Consider the following 23771-nt stretch of genomic DNA (forward strand, 5'->3'; position numbering starts at 1 on the left):
ATTTTTTAAAATTATTTCTATAGTGTTACTGGATTGATGTAAATACAATAAAAGCATTCAGAAACGTAATCCAATTTTCTGGGCCCGTACACAAATTTATAATTTTTCGTAATTTCACCCTGTGTCTCCCTTTTGATTTAACATAAACCGGTTTTACATTTTCAGATTTCATTTTTTTTTTTCAGGTACGATACCCGGGCTGGCAACGAGGCCTTCCGTCGTCTGTCGTTATTTTTGTTTCAAACTTTCAATGCTTGGTCTGTTCTAACAATTTTTCAAAACGACACCTTTTTAGCCTTAAAATTTTCATTGCATTCTTTCATTGATATGGAGGAAAGTTTTATGGTATCAGTATTTGATGCTCACAAGGATAACTTGCAGTTTGTCTGGCCAAGTATTGTATGTTCAATCCAAAACGCGTCTTTCATAGCTGTTGACTGTGTATGTGGATAAGTCGGTTATGGTTAAATGATTTTATCAGTTAACAATATTTTTGTGTACTAGGAATTGAGTGGTCTGGGAAGTAGAAAATTGATAAATTCCCAAGCTGTTGATGACCGTTACAAAAACATAAGTGAAGTAGCCAAAACACGATCCATCATTTCTTTAGGGCTGAGTTGCTTTAAACTGTCAGAGTGTGAAAAAACTTTAAATTTTAGTGTACAAACTTTTAATTTCATGGCATTATGTGCCGAAGACTTTTTAGTTGAACCATCTGCTCTTCAGTTTCTTGTCACTCATGGATTTGATTTCAACAAGCAATATTCTCAAGGTGTCCCATATAATAGAGGAAACGACACCAGTGTGAAGGTGAAGGGTTTTTACATCTCTCATTATAAATCCCTTATTCCTCATGCCAACAAGCCTTAATTATCTTTAGGGAAAATCAAAGAAAAACACATGGGACCTGCGGGATCTATTTACTGTAATGGTTTCAGCTAAAGTTCCTCTTGTTCTTCACAATGGACTCGTAGATTTGGTTTTCTTGTACCAAAATCTTTATGCTGATCTACCGACGAAACTTTCGTCTTTCCTTGCCGATTTAGAGATGATGTTTCCCAGTGGAATCTATGATACAAAATTCGTTGCCGAATTTTCGCTTAGAACAAGCGCATCATTCTTAGAATATATATTCCGAAGCCAGTGAGTATAATTTCTAGACAAAGTAATCAGAATTTTCCACTCAAATGTGTCTTCTGCTTTCAATAGCCAGGTAAAGAACATCAATCTGAAGAATTCCTGCCGTCCTCATGTGATCTGCAATCATACATTAATAGAATCTGATTTTGTCGACTTTTGGGATTGTTCTCCGCGATTACAACATGAAGAAGACATGGAAATTTGTACAAATTACATTGTAATGGATGGCATTTACAAATTATCTTATTAATTAATATTGATTGTTAAATTTTTTATCCACAGAATCATGGCTTTTGCAACAGTGCGTCGAATTGCAAGAAATCGCACGACGTCTATCGTGCCGTTCTACTCGAAGAACAAAAGAAAACCAAGAAACGTAAACGAAAGGATGAAAGCCAAGTTGTCAGCTTTGAAGCGAGTCATGTTATGTCGATCATCGAGTCTCCTCGCCAAGAACGCTTCAGAGGACATCGAGCTGGTCACGACGCTTTTATGACAGGTTTCTGTTTTGCTTCCTTTATAGCCCAGCGATCATCAACTTCGCTAGAAAACGTCCACGCGGTTCGCTGGAAAAATCTTGTGGACCGAATTGTTGATGTTCGGAATCGTGTATGTCTTAGTGGCAAAGACTTTCCTCTCGTCATTCAAAAAAGTGCCTTCTCCAAATGTTCGAAGTCTCATTTGGAGAAATACGAACGGCTGTTTCCCGGTTTGTAAATTAAATAAAATGCTCTTACGTTGACAATGACTAAAGTTCAATATGCATTGTGTTTCATATTTTTTATAGGGAAAAAAAATTACTTCTAATACCTCATTGTTCCCTTGAAGACCTTACTTTGGGTCAATTATTACTCGATGTGATAATTGCGTCATAAAGAATTTTCAAAAATTGTTGTTTTAAACCAAAAGAAGTTTAAAATTTAAACGAATTACACATAACCAGTTGCCTATGGAAACCTAATCCGGGCGACGAATAACGGCGAATAAATTGAAAAGAAGGGAAAAAAACAAAAACAAAAAAGGGGCGCCTCGAATTCGAAACGCCACGGGCAGACTCTTCATCAAGTAAAGCGAGTAGGCTACAAGTGATATTCGAAATACCAACTTATGCTTACATCTTTAAATTTGTGTTACACTAAATTTTACTCATTATCCTCGCAATCGGGAAGGTAAACTTGATAGCCGGGAAAAATACGTATTTCGGAATTCGGTGTCATCATGTATCGATGCTTAAAATATTTCGTTCGATTGTTAATCAGCATCCGATTTAGATTGGCGACTGACAGATAAACAATACCTGTGTTAGTTGCAGTCCATGTTTAAAAATTTTGCTTGAGAATCCTGCTCTTCTGATACATTAAGTTCTTTTGTACTATGTAGTTTCAATTGGATATTAAATTGTGAAACGTTAACAACAGATTTGACCGCAAAAAATGTCTATACCTTCACAAGCGTCTAGCCTTATTGGACAGCGGCCGTTTGTCCAGAGACTTCCTAGGTAATTCATTGATCAAAATGCACAAATTGTCTCCAAGAAGGTTTCAAAACATCACGCTATTTCAGGCAACATGCATCGGAAGTACGGAGAGCAATGTCATCAGCTAGTCAAATGAGTGATGGCTACCAAACAAGCCGAACCGTTTCATATGCTGGTAGTATACAGAGTGCCCATTCTGTCACATGGAATGAAGTGCTTGAACCATTGGATTATGAGGATGTCATGAATGAACATGCAAGTGACCCAGATCCCTTGAAACTTGTCCTCAGCTTCCCCCTGGATGATCTACAGATCTATCTCCTCCCAAGACCGTGGAGGACTCTACAACCAATAACACCACCAGAGCCATTGTCTGTAGTTTAACTGGAGATAAAAGGAGAAAACATAAACTAATCTAAATGTTAATTTTAGGGAAACATTAAACTCTCATGTAAGAGATTGTGTACGCTGTTATACTTCACCATGGCTGATTGTTCAACATAGATACCAAGAGTATAGCAGTGGAAGCCTTGCACGTCAAGCAGCTAGTCGTCTTAATGCTTTGGCGTCTACCCCTCGTCAGGAGTTTGAAATTGATGGAGAAAATGATGGCAATTTAAACAGTGAAAATGAAAATAATTTGATAGATTCTTTGTCAACAAAGGTATAGGAAATCTGAATTACAGTTTACTCTGTTCATAAATTCTACTTTCTAAGTTTTAATCTACAGGCTAGTTCCATTCGTAGCTCAAACTCTGTATCAGATACTCCACGTGGTAGCTGGGCAACTTTTGATCTGCGGCAAACAGCTAGTGATCCTCCACTTCCAGGGTTACTAGACCGTTTAGCTCCTGATGTAATAGATAATGTGAACAAACTTCGAAGATCTGAACTACAGTTGGTACGCTTTTCTGACTCGTATATTAGAAGTGATTCTGTGGACTAATAGTGTACTTATCGTCTTGAAATCTCAGGATACATTGTTTGCACTATATCCGCCTCAAGATGATGAAGATATCATCGAGAGACGTTGCCAACCTGATATGCCGATTGAACATCTGGGGCATCGAATTTTAGTGAAATGCACTCAACTTCAGTATAAAAAAACAAAAAAACGAAAAAAAACAAAACAAGATCATTTATTATTGTATAAAATTTTAACAAATTTTTCTTATTAAAGGCTTGAGCTAGAAATCGAACCAATTTATGCATCCATGGCGTTGTACGATGCCAAAGAGAAGAAAAAAATATCAGAGAACTTTTATTTTGATTTGAATTCGGATTCTATTAAGCATATGTTGGCTACCCATATCCCTTTTCAAGTAACCTCCCCACATTTAATATGAAGTTTAAGCCGAGCTATTAACTGTTATTAATTCCCTAGGATGTTAGCACCCTGAGTCGTTCCTGCACGTTCAGTACAACATATCCATCAACGGATCTATTTCTTGTTGTCAAGCTGGAAAAAGTCCTTCAGGGCGATATAAATGAATGTACCGAACCATACATTAAAGACGATAAGGTATGGTATAGGAAAAACGAATCTATGCGTCCTATAGAACTAAAAGCTGTGACACAATCTGGATTCGTAGAACCGAGAAAAGGTGAAAGCAAATGCCGTAGCGTGCTGCGAAAGACTTGGGAGGTACAGGATGCCCTTTGCGTGGACAGGAATTCATTTACACAGCATACTCCACGGAGCTGGAAATAGTGACCGTGAAAAGGATAAAACAAACGAACGTGACTCAAATGAAGCAGTTCCGCCCTCGGGAGCGAACAGCTTGGGTAAAGAAAAAATGGTTTTGTCATACTAAAGAGATTGTGTTTGCTAATTTGCTGCTCTACCTGAGGAAAAAAAAGATCGCAAAAATAGCACTAGTAGTTTTGATCAATTCCGAAGAAAAACTGGAGTTGACACAGGATCGGGGTCCTGGTCACGACGTGGTTCCTTGGAAAGACGTGGTACGGCGGGATCCCACGATAAACGAAGTAGTTGGTCATCCACAGGAGATGAAGCTGGGTTGAGTCTCGATAACTTTCGACCCGTCACTCTCACCGTTTCCAGTTTCTTCAAACAGGTTCGAAATTTCTTTGATTTCTAGATCCATGTTCGATTCATGTACTTGATTTATCGTGAAATCATTAACACCGTTTTTTCCCGCCATTCTTTCCCCTTTTCTTCCTATTTGCTTCGTCTTTCTTTTTCTTTCTTTCCCTTTCTGCTTCTTTTTTCTCCGTGTTTCGCTCTCCCCTCAATAGGAGGGTGATAGGCTTAGAGATGATGATTTGTACAAATACCTTCACGAACTACGGAGATCTAATAATGCATTGAAAAGGTTGAAATGCATACCAGGAACATTAAAACTTGAAGTTTCACCTTGTCCCGAAGAAAATAAATGTTCATTGACTCCAGAGTTAGCTAAGCTGCATCCTTATCCTGGTAATTTACTAATTGTCCATGGACGCCTGCTGACACATTTTTACATATTTTTTCCCCATTTTATTAACTACGTGATTTATTGAAAGACGACAAAATAAGGCCTACAAAAGAGCTGATAGAGTTTCCACCCAGAGAGGTCTATACGCCGTTTTACACATACAGGAATTTACTTTATGTTTATCCGAAAAATTTGAACTTCGCGAACAGAGGTTACTACTCTTGTTTCTGGTAAAGAAACTTTTATTAATCGTATTGACCTTCAACAGGATCGGCACGAAATATTTCAGTAAGGATACAATTTATGTGTGGAGAACAAGAAACCCACGCAATGCCTGTCATTTTTGGTAAATCATCTTGTGCCGAATTTTCTTCCGACTACTTCACCGCCGTCACTTATCACAACAAGTAATTATTCTAAACTAATATAGGTCAATTATTCATGTCAATACTTTATTTATAGGTGTCCTGATTTTTACGATGAAATAAAAATAAAATTACCCGCGAATTTAAAAGACTGCCATCATCTGCTGTTCACGTTTTACCATGTTTCTTGCCAGCGGAAAGTTGAGCAAACAGCTGTAGAAACTGTTGTTGGATACTCGGTAAAAAAAGAAAAAGAAAATCCAAATTTGATTACTTTTTATTAATGAATCGTATGAATTAATCTGGATCACGTCGTATAATATTATTATTCGTTTTTTTTTTTTTATGTATCGTAAGTGGCTACCGATGCTTAAAGACGGCAGCCTACAAACTGGAGAATTCTCTCTTCCGGTTATGTTGGATCCCCCACCATCAAACTATCTTTACATACATCCTGAAGTAATGTTACCGGGGACGCGTTGGGTAGACAACCATAAAGGGATTTTTAACATTGTCATCGAAGCTGTAACGTCAATTCACACTTTGGTATATACTTTATACCTATCTGTTGGTACTCCGTGTCATTCATGAATCGCTTTGCATTAGGATCGTCATCTAGATCGCTTTTTAAATATTTGTTCTGCCTTGGAAGAGAATCGCATTGTACCTCATATCGGGGAAGCCAATATGGAAACCAGTTTGAAAACAAAGGTTAGAAAACAAATTACTACTAATAAATATGCTTTATTTTACACAATTTTGTATCGTTAGCATTGGCGATTTGAACAATTCAAAAACTGAACAAATGGTTAAATTTCTTCCTTTGATTCTCGAAAAGTTGATTGGCCTGATTGTCTCTCCTCCTCTTTTGAATGGCCAGCTGCTCAAATGCGCTGGCGTAGCCTTTGATTGTCTTGTTGCAATCGTCGGAACATTCACAGTAAGTGAAATAATGAGAATCATTAACATGATGCTAATTTAGTACTAATTCCAGGAAATTCTCGATCACTTGAATGATCCACATGGGAGAAACAGTTTGTTAGCCACTTATGTTCATTTTCAAGCATGTGTTCCACAAGAAAACCGCGTTTACTGTCCCCCTCAGCACCGCCCTCTCTCATTACCTCCACAACGGAAGCATAACAGAAGGATAAGCCAGCCAGAAGTTCATCTGAATGTTGAAAACGTTGGATTAGATGCTGAAATTAACAGCTGTCTGAAAGGAGTTGATAGAGCCAATAATGCGAAAAGCGGGAATGATTTTACATCTACAGCTTGGCCCAGTCAGCGTAAACTTCTTCACGAAGAAATTGCTCTTCTATGGGCCATGTCCACAAACGCATCTCGAGATGTTGTATTCTCAAACGCATGGTACGTTATTCAGTGTAACATCGAAATTAGCCATATATAATCTATCGCTGCTGAAACAAACAGGTTCTTTTTTGAGCTGATAGTCAAAAGTATGGTGGAATACTTGGGTTCAACTCAGAAGCTAGATTCCCCACGGAAGCAAAGATTTCCGGAGCGTTTCCTAGAAGACATAGGACGTTTAGTTTCACTCGTTACAGCCGAAATTTTATCAAGGCAGCGACGTGATGGTGGCGAATCGAAGGTATATGTTATAATCTCGTACATATGTAACCGTTTGATTTAATTTCATTTGTTTTTCAGAGTGCCCTTTTATTGAACATTTATCTCTCCTTCTTTCTTCATGATTTGCTTTCTGTTATGGACCGAGGTTTTGTTTTCTCCCTGATTCGTTCCTATATCCGTACGCTGGCAGAAGACAAGGCACTTTACCCAGTAATTCATGTGTTTTATGATTCAGAATCTGTTTTACTGTAACGAAACAATTTTCTTCAATTTTTAGAACGAAATTCCGCACATCACAAGTCTAAAGGTAATTGTGTTTCTTGTTTTCAGCTAAAGAAAAATTTTATTATAAGAAATATTTCGGAGCAGTTAGACTTCTTGCGCGTAATATGCAGCCACGAGCACTTCGTCGCGCTTAACTTGCCTTATTCAACACCGCTATGCAGTTCGACTGCTTCATCACCGTCACCTTCACCATCTGTATCTTCATCAAACAGCCAATCATCTTTTGTTTCCACGTTGGTTGGTGTGTCTAGCTCAGCACGCTTTGCTGAGCTAACTGGTGAATTTCGCCAGCAGCACTTCCTCATCGGCTTGATCCTTTCTGAACTCGCAGCCGTCTTTGAATTGCAGTTAGTAAAACTGAAAGTTTCTGTTGATTAAATTATATTTATATTTTACTATTCGTTTATAGGAGCCCTGCTTTGCATGCACGAGCAGCAAATTTAGTACGAAATTTGTTAACAAGCCATGATTGGGATCCGAGATATTCCGATGCAACTTGCAAAGCCAGGGTGGCTACTTTATACTTGCCATTAATTGGCGTCCTGATTGATGCCCTCCCACATCTATTTGATTGGAACTCGGAAACAAAAGGTAATTGAATACTTTTATGAATACTTTGATATAACAGTGAATAATCTTGCGCCAGATCATTTAATTTGTCGCTTAGTATAAGCTTTCTTGGGACAAAGATCAGTGCGCTACATTAACAGTAAGGTCGTTCGGGGATGAGCTGTTGCTTAAGGAGTACACAGTTTTCATTTGGTTTCGCACCTGACAAACTAATCTTTCAAAAACCATTTTAAAATGCACTTTTGGTAACATATAAAAAAACAAAAAACATTGTGAAACACAGGAAGGCCTCTAGTCGAAGGGAGCAATGAAGAGCAAGATTCTTCAACGGTGAACTTCGCTGTTGCACAAGCTATTGCTGGAATTCCGGTTGACCAGGTATGTCGGACACATTATTGTTTTTTCTTCCGCATTTTCTCTTAAGTTCGTTACGTTAGGCGAAAGGAAAAATATCTGCGGAAACAACTCGTCACCTGCTGGTTTGTCTATTGTGGGTTCTGCGTCACGTTGAAGAAGTGCCATTGCGGAATTGGTGGTCTGAATTAAATCCGGCCAAGCTTCATCGCCTTTTGGAGTTGCTTTTTATCTGCGTCTCTGGATTTGAATATCGTGGAAAACGCGGTATTCTTCGTTCCATGCAGCAAAGGGGCGGCCGAACTACAGAGATCGTCAAATCGCGCTTAGAGGACCTCATCCTTGGCCAAGGATCTGCCCGTTCTGATCTCATTCTACGTCGCCGCGGTAATAGCCAACACAAATTTTTCTTCAATTCATTTTAGAATCATAATTTTCATAGATCGATGTTCCAAAAGTAAAGTTCTCATTTTAGAGCGTATTATTAGACGGCTATATTCATTTTTTATCAACATTTTTTTTGTGACAAAAAATTGGCGGAGCAGCGATAAATGGTAGCGGCAGCGTAGTGGGAAATTCACAGTTCTACACGGGAATTGCCCATACACAAGCCACACCAGGTGGGCAGCTGTCTGCTTTCGCACACTGCACACTCATTGCATATTTTACTTGCCTGAAATAAAGTCGAAACTAACCGTGAAAATAACGAAGATTGCTGGCATGCTTGATTTATATGTAACGCATGGATGTACAGCGGTTGTTAAAATTTCTATTGCTAATGCTATCAAATACTAATTTTTCTATTCTTGTGTAAATAGCGTTTTATAAAATCATTCGTTTTTATTTTAAGAACGAAATCCGTCGCCCAATCCATCTGTAACTGTCGCTGACAAACAGACGCTGCGATGGCGCAAAGATACAGCAGCCTGGAAATTGGCCAATGAAGCATGGGAAAAACCTCGGGTAGATGTTGAATTGGATACCTACATGGAAGGCAACCTTTCAACACAAACCAGCCTTACCATTCTCGACACGTTGGAGCTCATAGTGCAGGTTGGTTCAAAAATCCAAAATGAAATTGTATGTAGTTAAATAATGTATTTGATATATTTATAAATAGGTAGTTTCGCAACACGATAACTTGCAGACGCTGCTCCCGGTAGCTCTCCGTGTTCTCCTTCATTTACTGGGATGCTGCCAGAGCACCGCTTTACTGCAAAATGCTTTTGCCACCCAAAGGGCACTTGTATACAAGGTAAATATTTACTAGGAGGAATTGGCTAATAAGGGAAAGAGAGTTAGTCCTTGCCGATATAAAGTACCCCAAGCATTAGCATGCGGTTTTCGGTACAAAGTAAACAGACCTGTGACGCTTAAAGTAGAAAAAGAAATTCTTGTCGAATGAGCCCCGTTGTGTTAGCTGTTGAGACAGCTCCTTCTATTGCTTTGCTTTGACGAACACCTGGCCCGCAGATTGGCTAGAACACGAGGTTCATCTTGGCCGTCAGTATCTGCTAGAGGCAGGATGCTACGCTCATGAGAACCACTTTCTGGCCTGGGTCCGGGGACTTTCCTCCCGAATGGGTAAATCAACATGTGATTCGTATGTGTTCGAGTAGAGAAGGCTGACAAGACACTATGAAGCAGACGAGACAAGCTATTTATACGTTTAGAATTACGGTAAAACTTGGTCTACAAAGCATATGAAACATTATTGTCATGTTTTTACCTTGTTCTTTCTGAAAGCTGCTCATGCTGCATGATTCTACTGGAAGAACACAAGTAATCTACAGCTCATTTATCACATTTTTCAACCGAAAATTTAAGATTTTTATTTTAATTGTTTTATCACTCAATGGGGTCTTTCGAATATTTCTTGTCGAATTGTAGCTGTGGAGCCCTCTAGCGGCGCGGGAATGATATTGTATTCGCAGTTGAATTGCTAGTTTTCCACTTTTGCTTGATGAATGTTTGTTAGAAGTGTCTACTAAACCGTACCTGATTGAATTTTATCAAATTATATTTCATTTATTTGCAGTAATTCTTTAACATATTTTATTTAAAACCATAGTTTCCAGGACTGCTGTTTGATGAGGAAACTGAGCTCTGCGCTGACTTGTGTTTGCGGCTTTTGCGGCATTGCAGCAACAGTATCAGCAGCATTCGTTCTCAGGCTTCTGCGTCTTTATACCTCCTCATGCGCCAGAATTTCGAAATTGGAAATGTGAGTAGGAATCAAGCGTTTTTTTTTTTATTATTTACTAATATTTTTTTTAATTATTATTATTATTTTTCATTTCCTTGTAATCGTTTGATTTCCTTCCAGAATTTCGCCAGAGTAAAGATGCAGGTTACCATGTCCTTGAGTTCATTAGTTGGAACCAGTGCGCAATTTAACGAAGAAGCTCTAAGACGTTCGCTAAAAACCATTCTGGTTTATGCTGAGCAAGACGTGGAACTGCAAGATACCACTTTCCCCGAACAGGTATCCTATCATGTCTAATTTCCAGCATCAAGGTTGTTAATTAGGCTTGTTGTTTGGTAGGTCCAAGATTTGGTCTTCAATTTGCATATGATATTATCAGACACGGTGAAAATGAAAGAATTTCAAGAAGACCCCGAAATGCTACTTGACCTCATGTATCGTATTGCAAAAGGTTATCAGAACTCTCCGGATCTTAGACTCACTTGGTTAGCCAACATGGCTCAAAAGCATACTGAGGTGAAACCTTCTAAACTGGGAATTTCTGAATTTTAAATGCGTTTTGCTAAATTATTTTTCTTTCTTGTATTGTTATCTGTTTTATGTTTAATCTGCATTTGCTTTTTGTTTTAGCGAGGTAACCACGCAGAAGCGGCCATGTGTCTCGTCCATAGTGCCGCCTTGGTATCCGAGTATCTTTGCATGCTTGAAGACCAGAAGTACTTACCTGTTGGAGCAATGCCATTTGAGCGTCTTTCAGCCAATGCCGTCGAGGAAAGTGCCGTTTCCGACGACGTTCTCTGTCCTGATGAAGAGGGATTTTGTACGGGAAAGTACTTCACTGAAAATGGACTTATAGGCCTTCTAGAGCAGGCAGCTAGTTCATTCCAACTTGTAAGGCAGTACTCTAAGTTTTTTTTTTTTACTGTAAATATTCATTTCTTTTATTATTGCACAGGGTGGTATGTTTGAAGCTATGAATGAAGTATACAAAATTCTTACGCCAATCGCGGAAGCTCACCGGGATTTTAAGAAGCTTGCAAATATACACAGGTTTGGCTACTCGATGAGCTACGCTACATGCTTAGCGATCTAATGTTTTTCTCATTAGCAAACTATACGATGCATTTACCCGAATTGAACAACAACACGGCAAGCGAATGTTTGGAACCTATTTTCGGGTTGGTTTTTATGGGTCGAAATTTGGCGACCTAGATGGAGAGGAATTCATCTATAAAGAGCCAACTTTAACCAAACTCCCTGAGATATCGCATCGCCTTGAGGTACAAACTATTAGTCGAAATTTCTGGTTGCTATTATTGTTACAGGAAACCCATTTACTTTATTAGAACTTCTACTGCGAACGATTTGGTTCAGCGGCAGTTGTTATGATTAAAGATTCTAACCCGGTGGATGTATCAAAACTGAATGCAGAGCGTGCTTACATTCAGATAACTTACGTAGAGCCATACTTTGATGTTTCTGAACTAAGACATCGTGTGACTGTTTTTGAAAGAAACTTCAATATTAGTAAGATATATTTGAATACCTGATTTGCGGAGTTTAATGGTTCTACATTTACCCAGAGCGATTTATGTACGCTACGCCATTCACCCCGGATGGAAGAGCCCACGGTGAACTTCATGAGCAATACAAGCGCAAAACAGTGCTAACTACCGCCAATCATTTTCCCTATGTTAAAACACGGATACAGGTCGTTGGACGCCATCAGGTAAAAATTTTGCAAAACTTTCTTTGGGCTTTCTAAACGCAAGAGGATTTTCAGGTTGTATTAACACCTATCGAAGTGGCTATCGAGGATATACAGAAAAAAACCACTGAACTGGCATTGGCGACCATTCAAGAGCCACCTGACCCGAAAATCTTACAGATGGTTTTACAAGGCTGCATTGGTAAGTTTTTCGTGATCTTCTTGCCCTTCAACACGTTCACATTTGATGGCATTTCAGGTACTACCGTGAACCAAGGGCCATTGGAAGTGGCAAGTGTTTTCTTGTCCGACCTTGCAGACCCAGAAAAAACTATAGATAAATTTCAACTGAAATTGCGCCTTTGTTTCAAAGATTTCTCCAAAAGGTTTGTTGATTATTTTATTTTATTATTATTATTTTTTTTACTCTTAACTTAGTTATGCAAATGTTGATTTTTTTTCTTACTTGATATTAGATGCAGTGATGCCTTAAAAAGAAATAAAAGTCTCATTGGGCCGGACCAACTGGATTATCAAAAGGAATTAGAGAGAAACTATCGGCGATTTACAGAGCGACTCGCTCCACTCATTAACATGGCACCGTCATCTCCTAACGGACTTAGTACTCGTAACCGACGCAACCGCAGATGATCTCGGACAATGTTGCTAGCAAAGCCACGGGTGTAGTACTACCAGTGACTGATGTATTGGTAACAGGTTTGAGAGTAGAGCAGTGTATTCATCCTGTTTCTACGGGTTGCTACAAGAATGAACCATTCCTTTGCTTCGATTCTGTTCAGCTTATTTTATTACTATTTTTTGGTACTAATAAAAATTCCTAGAGTTAAAAGAAGGTGAATTCATTTCGGTTTTACTTGAGTCCAGTCATTGTGCAGAAACACGCCAGGATGCTCTAGTAATTCGAATGTGTGAGCACCGTAAAAATCGCGCTGAGCCTTTTTAACAGTAAAATAAGTGTTTAATTTAGTGAATTGTTATAATAATTAAACGAACCTGTAATAAATTGGCAGGAAGGCGCGGACATCGAAAGCTGTCATAGTAAGAGAGCGCCGAACAAAAAGCTGGCGTTGGAATCCCATGGTTAATGGCTGTCACTGTGACTCGGCGCCAAGCTAGTTGGCAATCAGCCAACGTCCGGCTGAAATATTCATCCATCATCAAGTTGTTTAATTGAGGATTTAGAACAAAAGCGTTTTTGACGTGGTCAAGGAACTTGCTGTGAAAGAGGAATAAGACTTATAGCTCCATGATGCAGTTACGAACGGAATGAGTCATTCTACCTTCGAATAACACAACCACCTCTCCACATTTGTGCTAAATCAGCGCAGTTCAAGTGACACCCAAACAGTCTCGGTAGACCTTCCTGGAGAAGCATGAATCCTTGAGCGTAAAGAATTATTTTCGACGCCTGGACAGCCTTTCTAGGAAAAAGGGTGTGATTGACTTCTTCGAAATCCAATCTATCGTATCAAAGGTTGCTTACGTTACCTTTCTTATGTCACCTATCATTGTGATACGATCACCTTCAAACTTTTGAAATGAGGGCCCAACTAGCTGTGTTGACGCTGCAACTCGTTCTTCTTTGGATGCAGAGACGAATCTTGCGAATACAGATTCCGCAATCACATTTGCTGGTATACCAGCATTAGCAGCCTCAATCACGGCCCACTTACCCGTACCTTTCTGGGCAGCTGCATCGCGTATTTTGTCGATAAGGTAGTCACCTGGTGGAAAGTAATACTTATTCAGAAAGAGTTATCATTGATAATTGTACAGTAAGTCCACTAACCAAACTCGTCCTTAAATCTGAGAATTTCAGCTGTGTTTTCCAATAATCGCCACTCTAGGTTTTCAGCGTTCCAGCCATCAAATGCCTGAAAGAAACAACAAAAATTTAGTTTTAGTTAGTTATTCGATATCGATGAAAGACTCGCTTAGGCTATTGTTGGCTTGCAAACTATTTTAGCGTGGCATACCTGGGCTATATCTGGAGGCCCCATGCTTAGAAGATCTTTCATCAGATGATAAGCTTCTGCAAGTAATTGCATATCGGCATACCCGATGCCATTGTGGACGGTTTTGATAAAATGACCGGCGCCTTCTGAGGACGTAGCATTGCCAGCTGCGTCCGTCCCGATCCAAGAACAACTTAGTAGGGATACAAGTCACAGCTGAAGGATTGAAAAATGTTTGTTTAATTTAATACTTCTACGAACCATGGTTTTCCGTCCACTTTTGCCGAGATTGCCTAAAATAAACCCATAGGCCATAAGAAAAAGTTATGTCTTAAAAAAAAACACAATTTCAAGAATATATTAGCTATTCTTTTCGGTTTCATTAATCGTTATATCATGCACTAGATCATTGCGTTTACTTGGTCTAGTACTTACTTGAAGAATGTTTTTAGTATGCAGCCATCCTTCAAGACTTCCTCCTGGCCTGTAAACGGATTTTTTTTTTTTTTTTGCTTTTAACAAGAAGAAAAAAGGAAAAAGAAAACCCTAGCTGCAAGTAGTTACATGATAGACGGGCCGTGTCGAGCACCCTCCTCTCCACCCGAAACTCCGACCCCTAGAAAATGCAAACCCATGTTGCGGAGGGCCCGGCATCTACGTGTAGTGTCCGAGTGTTCGGAATTACCACCATCCATGATTATATCACCTTTTTCTAGAAGTGGTGCCAACTCTCCAATGACGGAATCAATAGGCGGCCCGGCTATTCATGTTGATTACGAAAACGTGAATAAGTTTTGGTCAGGATACTGTCATCGTGGACGACACAGTTAGAATGTAGCAATTACCGCTAATCATGAGGAGAATACGCCTCGGTGGCTTAATTCCTTCCACAAAAGACGGTAAGTTAAAGGAACCAATGAGCTTTCCTGTGCTAACCAAGTGTTTTGCGTCATTTTCGAGAAAGTCTGTAAAAAGGAGTTTGTGTTTAATATTGATATGTGGTATGATTTCTTCAAGAAACATGGAATGTGTTGAACAGGATTATAATGAAATTCTACAAAACAAACAGTTTCTTTTTCGTATTTTATCATCTTTCTACAGTTTGTTTCACACCAGACCAGCAGTCTTACACTACTGGAGATGGCGGGATATGGTGGACCTCAATGTAGAACTGAGTTGAATTCCTTTAGGAATTTTTAAATAAATAAGCGGAGTATTTCGCATTCGTTGATGAAAAGTGGCACCCATCATCTGCTGTCCGCGTTCATGTGAACCATGCCCGTGAAATACTACGCAAAGATTGCTCAAAAACATTTAGCAAGTGTTATTCGCTACAAAAAAAGAATCAAAACTTAAAATGTTCTTGTCGAATGAGCCCCGTTGTGTTAGCTGTCGGAACAGCTCCTTCTATTGCTTTGCTTTGACGAACACCTGGCCCGCAGATTGGCTAGAACACGAGGTTCATCTTGGCCGTCAGTATCTGCTAGAGGCAGGATGCTACGCTCATGAGAACCACTTTCTGGCCTGGGTCCGGGGACTTTCCTCCCGAATAAGTTAATCAACGTGTGATTCGTATGTGTTCGAGTAGAGAAGGCTGACAAGACATTATATATTACATTATTAAAGCTATTTATACAGTGAAAACTGTAGAAAAACATGGCTTGCAACGCACAACGCCATTCCTGATGGACAGATACCAATCCTTACATCTGCGCCTTTCTCGTATTGGGTATCCTGGTTATAAAATTGAAACAAGTTATAGCTCATTTATCACATTTAAAAAAACGGGTATCATTATTTCTTATGGAACTAATCTGTTGAGCAAAGTTGCTGTTCCCCAAACGGGCTTAGTATGCAAGGCAAAGCTGCCACATTTTTTCCAAGATTGTTCTGCCATTAGGCTTCGACCCCGATTACCTTATACCCGGCTTACTGCCAGAAGCTACTGGCGCGACACATGTAAAATATGTTTTCTTTGTTTTTTTTTTATTATTTTTTTTTATTATCTTTCGTGCCAGTAGTTTTTAAGTACCAGTTGATTTTCGTGATCCTCCTAAAATTTTGTATCTAAATCATGTATACTTACTGCTATATCTATCTAGTAGGTTTTTGAAAAAATTAAAGAAATGAGCAAAAAAGTCGGGCTTGTTTTTAAGCCCGACATTTTCAAGAAAAAATCGTGCTTAACAATTCTGAATTGGAATTCGATGAAACTTAACCTGTCATCACGAAATTTTGACACTGAGTCTGAATAAAATATTAGCTTTCACGTTAATTATCTAATTTTTGAAAAAAAAAATAGATCTTTTCTTCGTGTAACATGTTCCAGATTTTAGCTGCTGTCTGGAGCTTTTACCGACTAAATACAAGATTCTCATGATATGACATCACACAATAAAGACTCGTAGACCTTTACTAAGACCGAAGGAATAAACTACCTTGCAGTAAATGTTCCTCCGGAGTTGTCCGATTATATACGCTGACAAAGAATCCGTTGTCGATCAGGTTTAGGGCCAAATTTCGACCCATCACCGCCAAGCCGATAACTCCGATATCAGTTCTTGTTACAATAAAGATCGGTAAAATAAAAAAAAAATACAGGTGTTAACAGTGCAATCTTTATTGGCCTACATAGACATAAAGATCATTTTTACTGTATAAGTATCGAATAAAGTTGAAACACTTTAATTTCAAGTCAACACTAACGTTTTAAAGACTAAAAAAAGCAGCGTGGAACTGATCAAAATCTCGGAAAATAATATTACTTTCGTTCCATAGTGTGAAGACGGAATATTTCGTACGAGCCCGATACACTTTCACTACTGGCTTTCCGCAAGGCAACTGATGATAAAAGATGAATATTGCTCCATAGACATGTAAAATGATAGCGTACTAATACGGTAAGATTACGTCAAATTTCGTTCCCACCAGATATTCGACGGTACTTTTCTTTCTTCGGCTCAGATATGAGAAAAATACTTTTACCTAAATTTTTGACAAAACAGATTGCTAATATAACTTTTTGCGTTGCTTGCTTTTTGTTCCGGCACGATAGCAAACGAAAGCCGGAGGGAAGTAGGTCAAAAGCTTCCATTTTCTTTCGCTAGAAAAAAAAAAGAACTTTTACCTCAACGTGCATGGAACCAGGTAAAAATCTTACCTTTCTCTTTTCTCTGGTAGAGGGTGACCCATCACTTTCTTGTTTAATATAACAAAAAACGCAATTTCCCGATAAGGATTCGTGCAACACAAAGTATGATCAGCTGCTTGCCGCAGCCCTATGGAAGGAGGTAGGTCGTACAGTAGTGTCCTGAAACCGAGCTCGGCGTAACTCGCCCTTCCCAAAGGAGGGGCTTGAAACGAAATGACGATTTTAACGTGGGCTCTTATGGAAGAACCCGAGTTTTCAGCTTTTTTTTTAGCAAGAACTGGTTAAGTTCGCAGTCTGGAAAAATACATATTAAATATGTACAGGATGCGGCGCATTTTTTCGGTAATCTTTTTCGGCTCTGTCCTGCATTTCAAACTATTTTTAAATAGTGAATGAAATTTAGCCACTAGGCGCATATTTTTTTTCCGTTATTAGTGCAGCCCCTGAAAAACTCGTTTTCGGGTTTGTTTCTTTTGCAGTACTCCGTGGACTGTGGAAGGTTCCATGTCTGTATTCAGTACGAACTAGGAAATAAATTAAATATAAGTTGACATAGCTCATTTTTTGTGGAGTGTACAAAAATGGTGTACTGCTTCTGTCGTGGGTGCTCTCATTTAACCAGTAAATCCAACCCATACTCATTTTTTAGTTTGCCCAAAGAGGAGAAAATGCTTCAGTTGTGGAAAAGAGCTATTCCTTTTGATGCTGAACAATCATGTACCATTATGAGGAATATATTTTTTAAAGTGTATGTCGAATGATGACAATCCTATATTTCCCGTTTTACCCTTATAATGCCAAAGGGTTTTAATATTTCGTCTTCTGCATATAAAGAAAAACAATCGACCTTCCACAGTCCGCGGAGTAGTGTGCAAAAACAAACAAACCCGAAAACGATATTGAAAAGGAAAAAATTCCAAACGAAACACATTTTTTTGCGTTTTGTCGTTAAGATCCAATATTGCGCTAGATCGATTAAATGCAAAAAAGTATGTTTTATTGGGAATTTTTCCCTTTTCAATATTTGTTTATGAAATTCACCGAGTAGATAGCCCTTATTCATACCTATCGATTGCCGTAAAATTTATGTAAATCCGCTTAATACTTAAACCGTAATTAATTATTTTATTTTATGACATCCTGGGGGGGGGGGGGAAGGGCCAAAAACTAACATTTTGGGGTACGTTGTTTGGTTACTAATATACACCAAACTAAAAATAACATATATTTTTGAGATTCTTTATTATCTTTAGCATGTGTTGATATGATTATTTATTATTTTTATGGTTTAAGAACCACAAATTACAATAAAATGTACCCCCCCCCCTTTGCAGGCATCCATTGCGGTGGCCATTTTAATGACGCGCGAAATTCAAATTTGAATTCTAACTTTGACTTATTATTATCCCAACGTTTTGAATTACCAAGAATCTGTGTAAACACAAGTACTTTTTAACGAATAACTCTGTGTATTTTAAGGGGTAAGTAACAATTATCTTATTAAAATACAACATAAAACAAATACAATGAGTGAAGAGTGACAAGAACAAATTGTTTTTATTATTTTATTATTTAAATACATTTGTACATTGAAAAATACCTAATTAGCTTTAAAAGGTGTGTCCTCAGTTGTTTATGGTGGGCTTTGAAGGTTGCTTTACAACTGACTATTCACTTGTTGGCTGTTGCCGAATATTCTTACTTCTAATGTCAAACTTATTTCGTGGTTGTTTATAAATGTTACAAATACATAAGTGGTTTTTTTCACTTAAAAAGTTTATTCCTTTTAAAAATTTATACAAAGATTTTTTTAAATAATACAAAAACAAATAAACCTCACCTAAAAACAAAATAAAAAGAACAAAAAATAAACAACACACACAAATAATAATACACACAATCACACACACACAAAACAAATGAAGCCACCGACCTTTAGGCGGCACCGACCGTTCGACGGCAGCACTACTGGGAGATAGGGGAAAATGAGACCGCACTTCCACCAGAGGGTCGGTGTCCACCAAGGAGACCATGTTGGCTACATCTGATGAACCATAAATTTCTACCGCAGATGATCCACTAAACAGTGTAGCCATCTATTGATAACATATCTATAGTTTTAATTGATTAATTAAGCCTGGCATTTTAAGACAGACTTATTGTATAAAAAATCGGCTTAGAATTTTGTTTTGGAATTCAATAAATCTTAACCTAATGCAACCAAAATGAGAAGCTAATTCCGAATAAAATATAAGTTTTTCACTCAATTAATCGATTTTTGGATGAAACGGAACCAGAGTAGCAAACACTTAGAATCAGAAAAACCCTAAAACTAAGTTTTAAAAAGGGCAACACTTTGTTGTTTTTTTTAAACAGGTCGTTTAACGAGAAAACCAACAACTTAATCGAAATCAACGTTCAATTTCGATCATTCCGTGTGATTTTTGTCGAATTCCATGAGATGTCGTTTTTTGCAGATTTTGACAAAAGTGGGAAGGCTATACTACTATACCCTTCCCACTTTTCCATTTTTGGCCAAATTTCAACTTTCGCTTAAAATACATGATTTCAATTCAGAATTGAATGCTAATCACGGAAATCAAGTTTATTTTTCAATTGGCCTTACAGTTTATTTAAATTTAACGTAAACAACAAAATATAAAGTTGGGATGGTAACAATACTTAATTTTCGTTTATTTTAAAATCGGCTAATTTAACGAGGAAACCATTTACTTAATCGAAATTAGCAATCAGTTTTGATTATACTGTGTGATTCTTTTTTCTCCAACGCTATCGAAAACTTTGCGAACAGCGGGAGCCGTTGAGTGTAATCAGAGCATGTATGGTTGCCGCGATTACAGAGCAACCCTATCGGGAACTTCCCAAACGGAATGAGGGCCCCTAGTTTCAATGCCGTCTGAATGTGTATGAAACGTCGCTAGGAAGCCCTAGTAATTTGCAAGGTTGTCCTGTTTGTACATCTATTACATACAACGCAATACAGTCGATGACTATACTCTCTTGCTGTCATCGTTTTCCTATTTCTATTGATCAAAACTTCACAACATAATTGTGAAAAGTCCAGTTGTATTTTCAGAGGTCAGAAGTTATTATTTGCGCCTAGACTCTAGAGGAACTAGAGACTCTAGAGGAAGACATACAGTTACACACAGTCATTTTAGATGGTAATAATTTTTTTTTTATCATATTCGTTTACTTTAATATACATGTGGGATCTTGCGGGCATCATACTAAGTTCACACCCGCGATTTTCATGTGGCTAAAAGTGTTAACTCTGTACCAAAATTCAAACTGCGGTATCGAGTAAAATTATAAGGAATCCAGAGAGGAAATTTCGGGAATCTTCCGTCTGCTATTTGCGGGAATCCGGGACTTGGCTAAACAACAGCCGTATAGAATATAGATATTTACAAACCCCAAAACTAGTCACAAAGAAATTGAACTAGAAAACTATAGGAAAATCTTTTGTCTTCATTGTTTATTGTTTTTTTCGTTAGAAGAATTTAACTTAAATTTTTACGTTGGCTTTTTTTGTCCAGTTCTATCATTCTATGCTCTGTAGGCCAGGCCTCTAGGCTCTAGCGTTATGAATGTATTGGATCTTTAACCAACACAGAGTTTGAACGTCTACCCCAATGCCAAGTTGCCAACGTCACCGTATCGCTCATTGAGCAGTTTTCATTCCTAAGAGCTGTCATATATTGCTCTTCTTACGAGTTTCTTTGTAGCTTTTTATACCGAATCTACCACATAAATAACCCTTAGCGATGGGTACGGATTATCTCAACTTACTGTCATTTTATCGTATACGTATTTGCCGTTACATCTTTTTTTTATGCAGGAGGTCTTCTAAGTTACTTCCGCAGCTTAATTGGTAGCCGGGAAATGAGGATTTTAATCTTAGGGCTTGATGGTGCGGGAAAAACAACCATTTTGTACAGGTAAATGAATACATATTCGTGAAGTTTGTTCTTGTTTTGACTGTATTATACTTTTTTGACAGATTACAGGTCGGGGAAGTTGTAACAACCATTCCCACGATTGGTTTCAATGTTGAGCAAGTCACCTATAAAAACTTAAAGTTTCAAGTATGGGATCTTGGAGGTCAAACAAGTATAAGGTATAGTGCTTTTTGTCTTCTTTTAATACTACACTGATGGCCTAATTGATGTCTTGATTAGACCATATTGGAGGTGTTATTACTCCAACACTGATGCCATTATTTATGTTGTGGACTCTGTTGATAAAGACAGAATAGGAATATCTAAGCAAGAACTTGTTTCGATGTTAGAGGTAATGTATTTAAGACAAAGTGCTATGTAACTGGCATCATGCTGTAATAATGCTCTTACCTCTCCTTTTAGGAAGAAGAACTGAAAGGAGCCATTCTAGCTGTTCTAGCTAATAAACAAGATATGGAAGGTGCAATGAGTGTAGCAGAAGTGCATCAAGCCTTAGGTTTAGATTTGCTCAGAAACCGAACTTTTCAAATATTTAAGACGTCAGCAATCAAAGGCGAAGGGTTAGATCAAGCGATGGATTGGCTATCCAACGCACTGCAGAGCCGCAAATAATGCTGCTTATTCTGTTGATCGTGTACATGTCTTGGTTCTCTGATTTCTATTAGTTGTTACATTTTAAACCTTTGTTTGCACCCTCACAATTAAGAGGGTGACGGGCCTCAAATTCGCGAGCATGTTGTGTGCTAAATTACATTTTCAGAGATGTTTGGATCCTTATTGTTCATCGTAAAGTGTGAGAGTCAGTGTGTTCTCATTTTCCATTTCTACCCCTCCTCTGCCAGCTAAAATAGATTCAGTTCAGAGGGTATTTTCTTTTCTGGTTTGTGAGATTTTTTTTGTGGCAAATTGAAGATGCATCTTACGAAATTATGCTTGAATAACTTATGTACATGCCAACACAATGGAAGAAAAGAAAATAAATGTTTGAATTTTGACCTCGGTTCTTTTCACTTTATAGACTACTTGTTTAAGCCAACTCGAATGAAAACATGTACATGATAGCCAATAGGATGACTATAGGAGCTCCTTGAAATTAGGCAACAACAGGAGGGGGAGCGGGCTTTTCAAATTCTCCCAAATCTTCATCATAATAATTATGGGCTCGATAGGGCTTCAATAGCCAAGGTGCTTGATCTTCGATCCGAGTTAAACTAACTCCCAAGTCCTCCAACGTGGGCAGAGAGTTGTCAACACAGTCGGTAACATGGTCCTAGTAGAGATGAAAGATACGTTATTTTGTTGTATTAATAAGTAAACGAATTGGTTGAGTTATACTCGTTCAATTTTGTCCCATCCGAGAGATGCAATAGGCCATCCCGGAAGTTTGGTTGTTAGAAAAACCTACAAAGACAAAGAAATGCATAATAACAATATGTTGAATAACACAAGTCTTTAACCTTCAAACTTACTTTCAACGTGAACAGAGGATCAAAACGCATATCATAACGGAAGTAGCCCCAATCTTTGTCTTTACGCATAACACGAAAGAAATAATCGACTAGTTCTCCAAGTTGGTATCGTTTTGGTCTGCATATAATCCCAACGATGTTAATGATGGTGAATAATGCTTGGTCAGCCAAAATTCTTACCCGATGGCTTGGTAAACCTGTCCATTGGTATCAAAGTTTCTGGCAGCATTGAGAATACCTTGCGCTAGGTCTGAAACGAAAACAGGCTGCTTGACAGTTTTTTCTCCTTTCTTCCACAGCGGCATCCCCGAACCTTGACGCCGCCAAAATGCAGCGTAGTATGTCATGAACCGATCCTCCGAACCGTAAATATCTGATGGGCGGAAAATAACGGCTTCTGGAAATTCTTCCTGAACAGCTAATTCACCTATTAGGAGTTGCCAAGAGATAGGAGTTGCCAAGATATGAGAAATGAAACAAGCTGCACAATCTTTGAATATAAACCTCTCCATTTGGCAGACAAATATTTTGAACCCTCTTTAAGCATAAGAGGTTCAGGTTGTTCATTAGCATTTAAAGCAGAAACATGTATCATTCTTTCAACACCACATTCCTTGGCAATGCGTGCAATGGTTTTTGGGCCTACGAAAAATGAATTATTAGTGATTATAAAGTGCAAGCTTGACTTAGCAATTAAATAGTTTACCTTTCACATAGATGTCATCAAATGAGAAGTTTTTGGTTTCCCAATCTCTGCCAATCACATTGATAACAAGATTGGAATGCCTTAGAGCCTTCCTAATGCTACTCTCATCCTTGAGATTGTATGGTGTAAAGTAGATCTGGCCCAGATCCCCGCACAACTTTAGTGGTGCAACATCATAAAAGTCACCTCTATAGGGAATCACCAACTGGGTCCCAGTATTGCCCAATTTATTGCAGAGAACAGAGCCTAGATGACCACTTGCTCCAAAAACCGTGGCTACAACTCCGTTAAAGCTAGATCTTCCCCCGGTTCCTCGTCGAAAGGCCGACATACGACTGTTGACATTTACC

At 38.4% G+C, this 23771-nt stretch overlaps 5 protein-coding genes across 11 annotated transcripts in view; 3 read left to right on the forward strand and 2 right to left on the reverse strand.

Moving 5' to 3' along the window:
* The first annotated feature begins 209 nt into the window (after positions 1–209).
* Positions 210–2299, forward strand: LOC116926389 (target of EGR1 protein 1). The gene is made up of 6 exons (XM_032933268.2): positions 210–441; positions 505–810; positions 881–1143; positions 1210–1357; positions 1423–1849; positions 1928–2299. Exons 1-6 carry the CDS (start codon positions 328–330, stop codon positions 1945–1947), a joined length of 1278 nt encoding a protein of 425 aa, XP_032789159.2. The 5' UTR covers positions 210–327; the 3' UTR covers positions 1948–2299.
* Positions 2300–2391: 92 nt separating this feature from the next.
* On the forward strand, positions 2392–12986 carry LOC116926354 (dedicator of cytokinesis protein 7). Its single transcript, XM_045168271.1, has 38 exons — positions 2392–2638; positions 2704–2988; positions 3050–3281; positions 3348–3518; positions 3592–3713; positions 3798–3939; positions 4002–4139; positions 4210–4402; positions 4478–4695; positions 4877–5057; positions 5144–5266; positions 5324–5462; positions 5518–5659; positions 5778–5966; positions 6027–6127; positions 6189–6360; positions 6415–6791; positions 6855–7032; positions 7092–7223; positions 7291–7320; positions 7383–7645; positions 7708–7889; positions 8152–8246; positions 8306–8609; positions 8768–8842; positions 9073–9275; positions 9343–9477; positions 10294–10446; positions 10549–10707; positions 10768–10944; positions 11059–11319; positions 11384–11478; positions 11537–11708; positions 11775–11955; positions 12012–12157; positions 12212–12338; positions 12396–12522; positions 12613–12986. The coding sequence occupies exons 1-38, from the start codon at positions 2574–2576 to the stop codon at positions 12785–12787; spliced, it is 6360 nt and encodes a 2119-aa protein (XP_045024206.1). The 5' UTR covers positions 2392–2573; the 3' UTR covers positions 12788–12986.
* Positions 12855–17470, reverse strand: LOC116926361 (6-phosphogluconate dehydrogenase, decarboxylating). Of its 7 annotated transcripts, none has more exons than XM_032933239.2 (14): positions 17273–17456; positions 17023–17097; positions 16878–16953; positions 16551–16672; positions 14958–15077; positions 14677–14872; positions 14548–14596; positions 14374–14405; positions 14134–14305; positions 13947–14031; positions 13646–13881; positions 13438–13574; positions 13151–13373; positions 12855–13092 (listed from the first exon to the last, which is right to left on the reverse strand). In XM_032933239.2, the coding sequence occupies exons 3-14, from the start codon at positions 16886–16888 to the stop codon at positions 12997–12999; spliced, it is 1479 nt and encodes a 492-aa protein (XP_032789130.2). In that variant the 5' UTR covers positions 16889–16953; positions 17023–17097; positions 17273–17456; the 3' UTR covers positions 12855–12996. The 7 variants fall into 7 exon arrangements, with proteins under 7 accessions (XP_032789130.2, XP_032789126.2, XP_032789129.2 ...); XM_032933235.2 differs by having other exon boundaries at positions 17023–17215; XM_032933238.2 differs by having other exon boundaries at positions 16878–17097; positions 17273–17455.
* Positions 17471–20873: 3403 nt separating this feature from the next.
* Positions 20874–22241, forward strand: LOC116926404 (ADP-ribosylation factor-like protein 1). Its single transcript, XM_032933293.2, has 5 exons — positions 20874–21055; positions 21126–21225; positions 21288–21404; positions 21466–21577; positions 21649–22241. The coding sequence occupies exons 1-5, from the start codon at positions 21052–21054 to the stop codon at positions 21856–21858; spliced, it is 543 nt and encodes a 180-aa protein (XP_032789184.1). The 5' UTR covers positions 20874–21051; the 3' UTR covers positions 21859–22241.
* LOC116926395 (NADH dehydrogenase [ubiquinone] 1 alpha subcomplex subunit 9, mitochondrial) overlaps positions 22230–23771 on the reverse strand; it is a 2497-nt gene continuing 955 nt past the window's right edge. Inside the window, exons 3-8 of the mRNA XM_045168272.1 lie at positions 23422–23771; positions 23220–23357; positions 22896–23142; positions 22716–22833; positions 22582–22647; positions 22230–22516 (exon numbers count right to left, since the gene is read on the reverse strand). The exon at positions 23422–23771 is cut by the window's right edge and continues 55 nt beyond it. Coding sequence (XP_045024207.1) covers positions 22340–22516; positions 22582–22647; positions 22716–22833; positions 22896–23142; positions 23220–23357; positions 23422–23771 — 1096 coding nt within the window. The 3' untranslated portion in view covers positions 22230–22339. The remainder of the gene's footprint in view (positions 22517–22581; positions 22648–22715; positions 22834–22895; positions 23143–23219; positions 23358–23421) is intronic.

This window comes from Daphnia magna, linkage group LG1 (genome assembly GCF_020631705.1).
Source record: "Daphnia magna isolate NIES linkage group LG1, ASM2063170v1.1, whole genome shotgun sequence".
Taxonomy (NCBI): domain Eukaryota; kingdom Metazoa; phylum Arthropoda; class Branchiopoda; order Diplostraca; family Daphniidae; genus Daphnia; species Daphnia magna.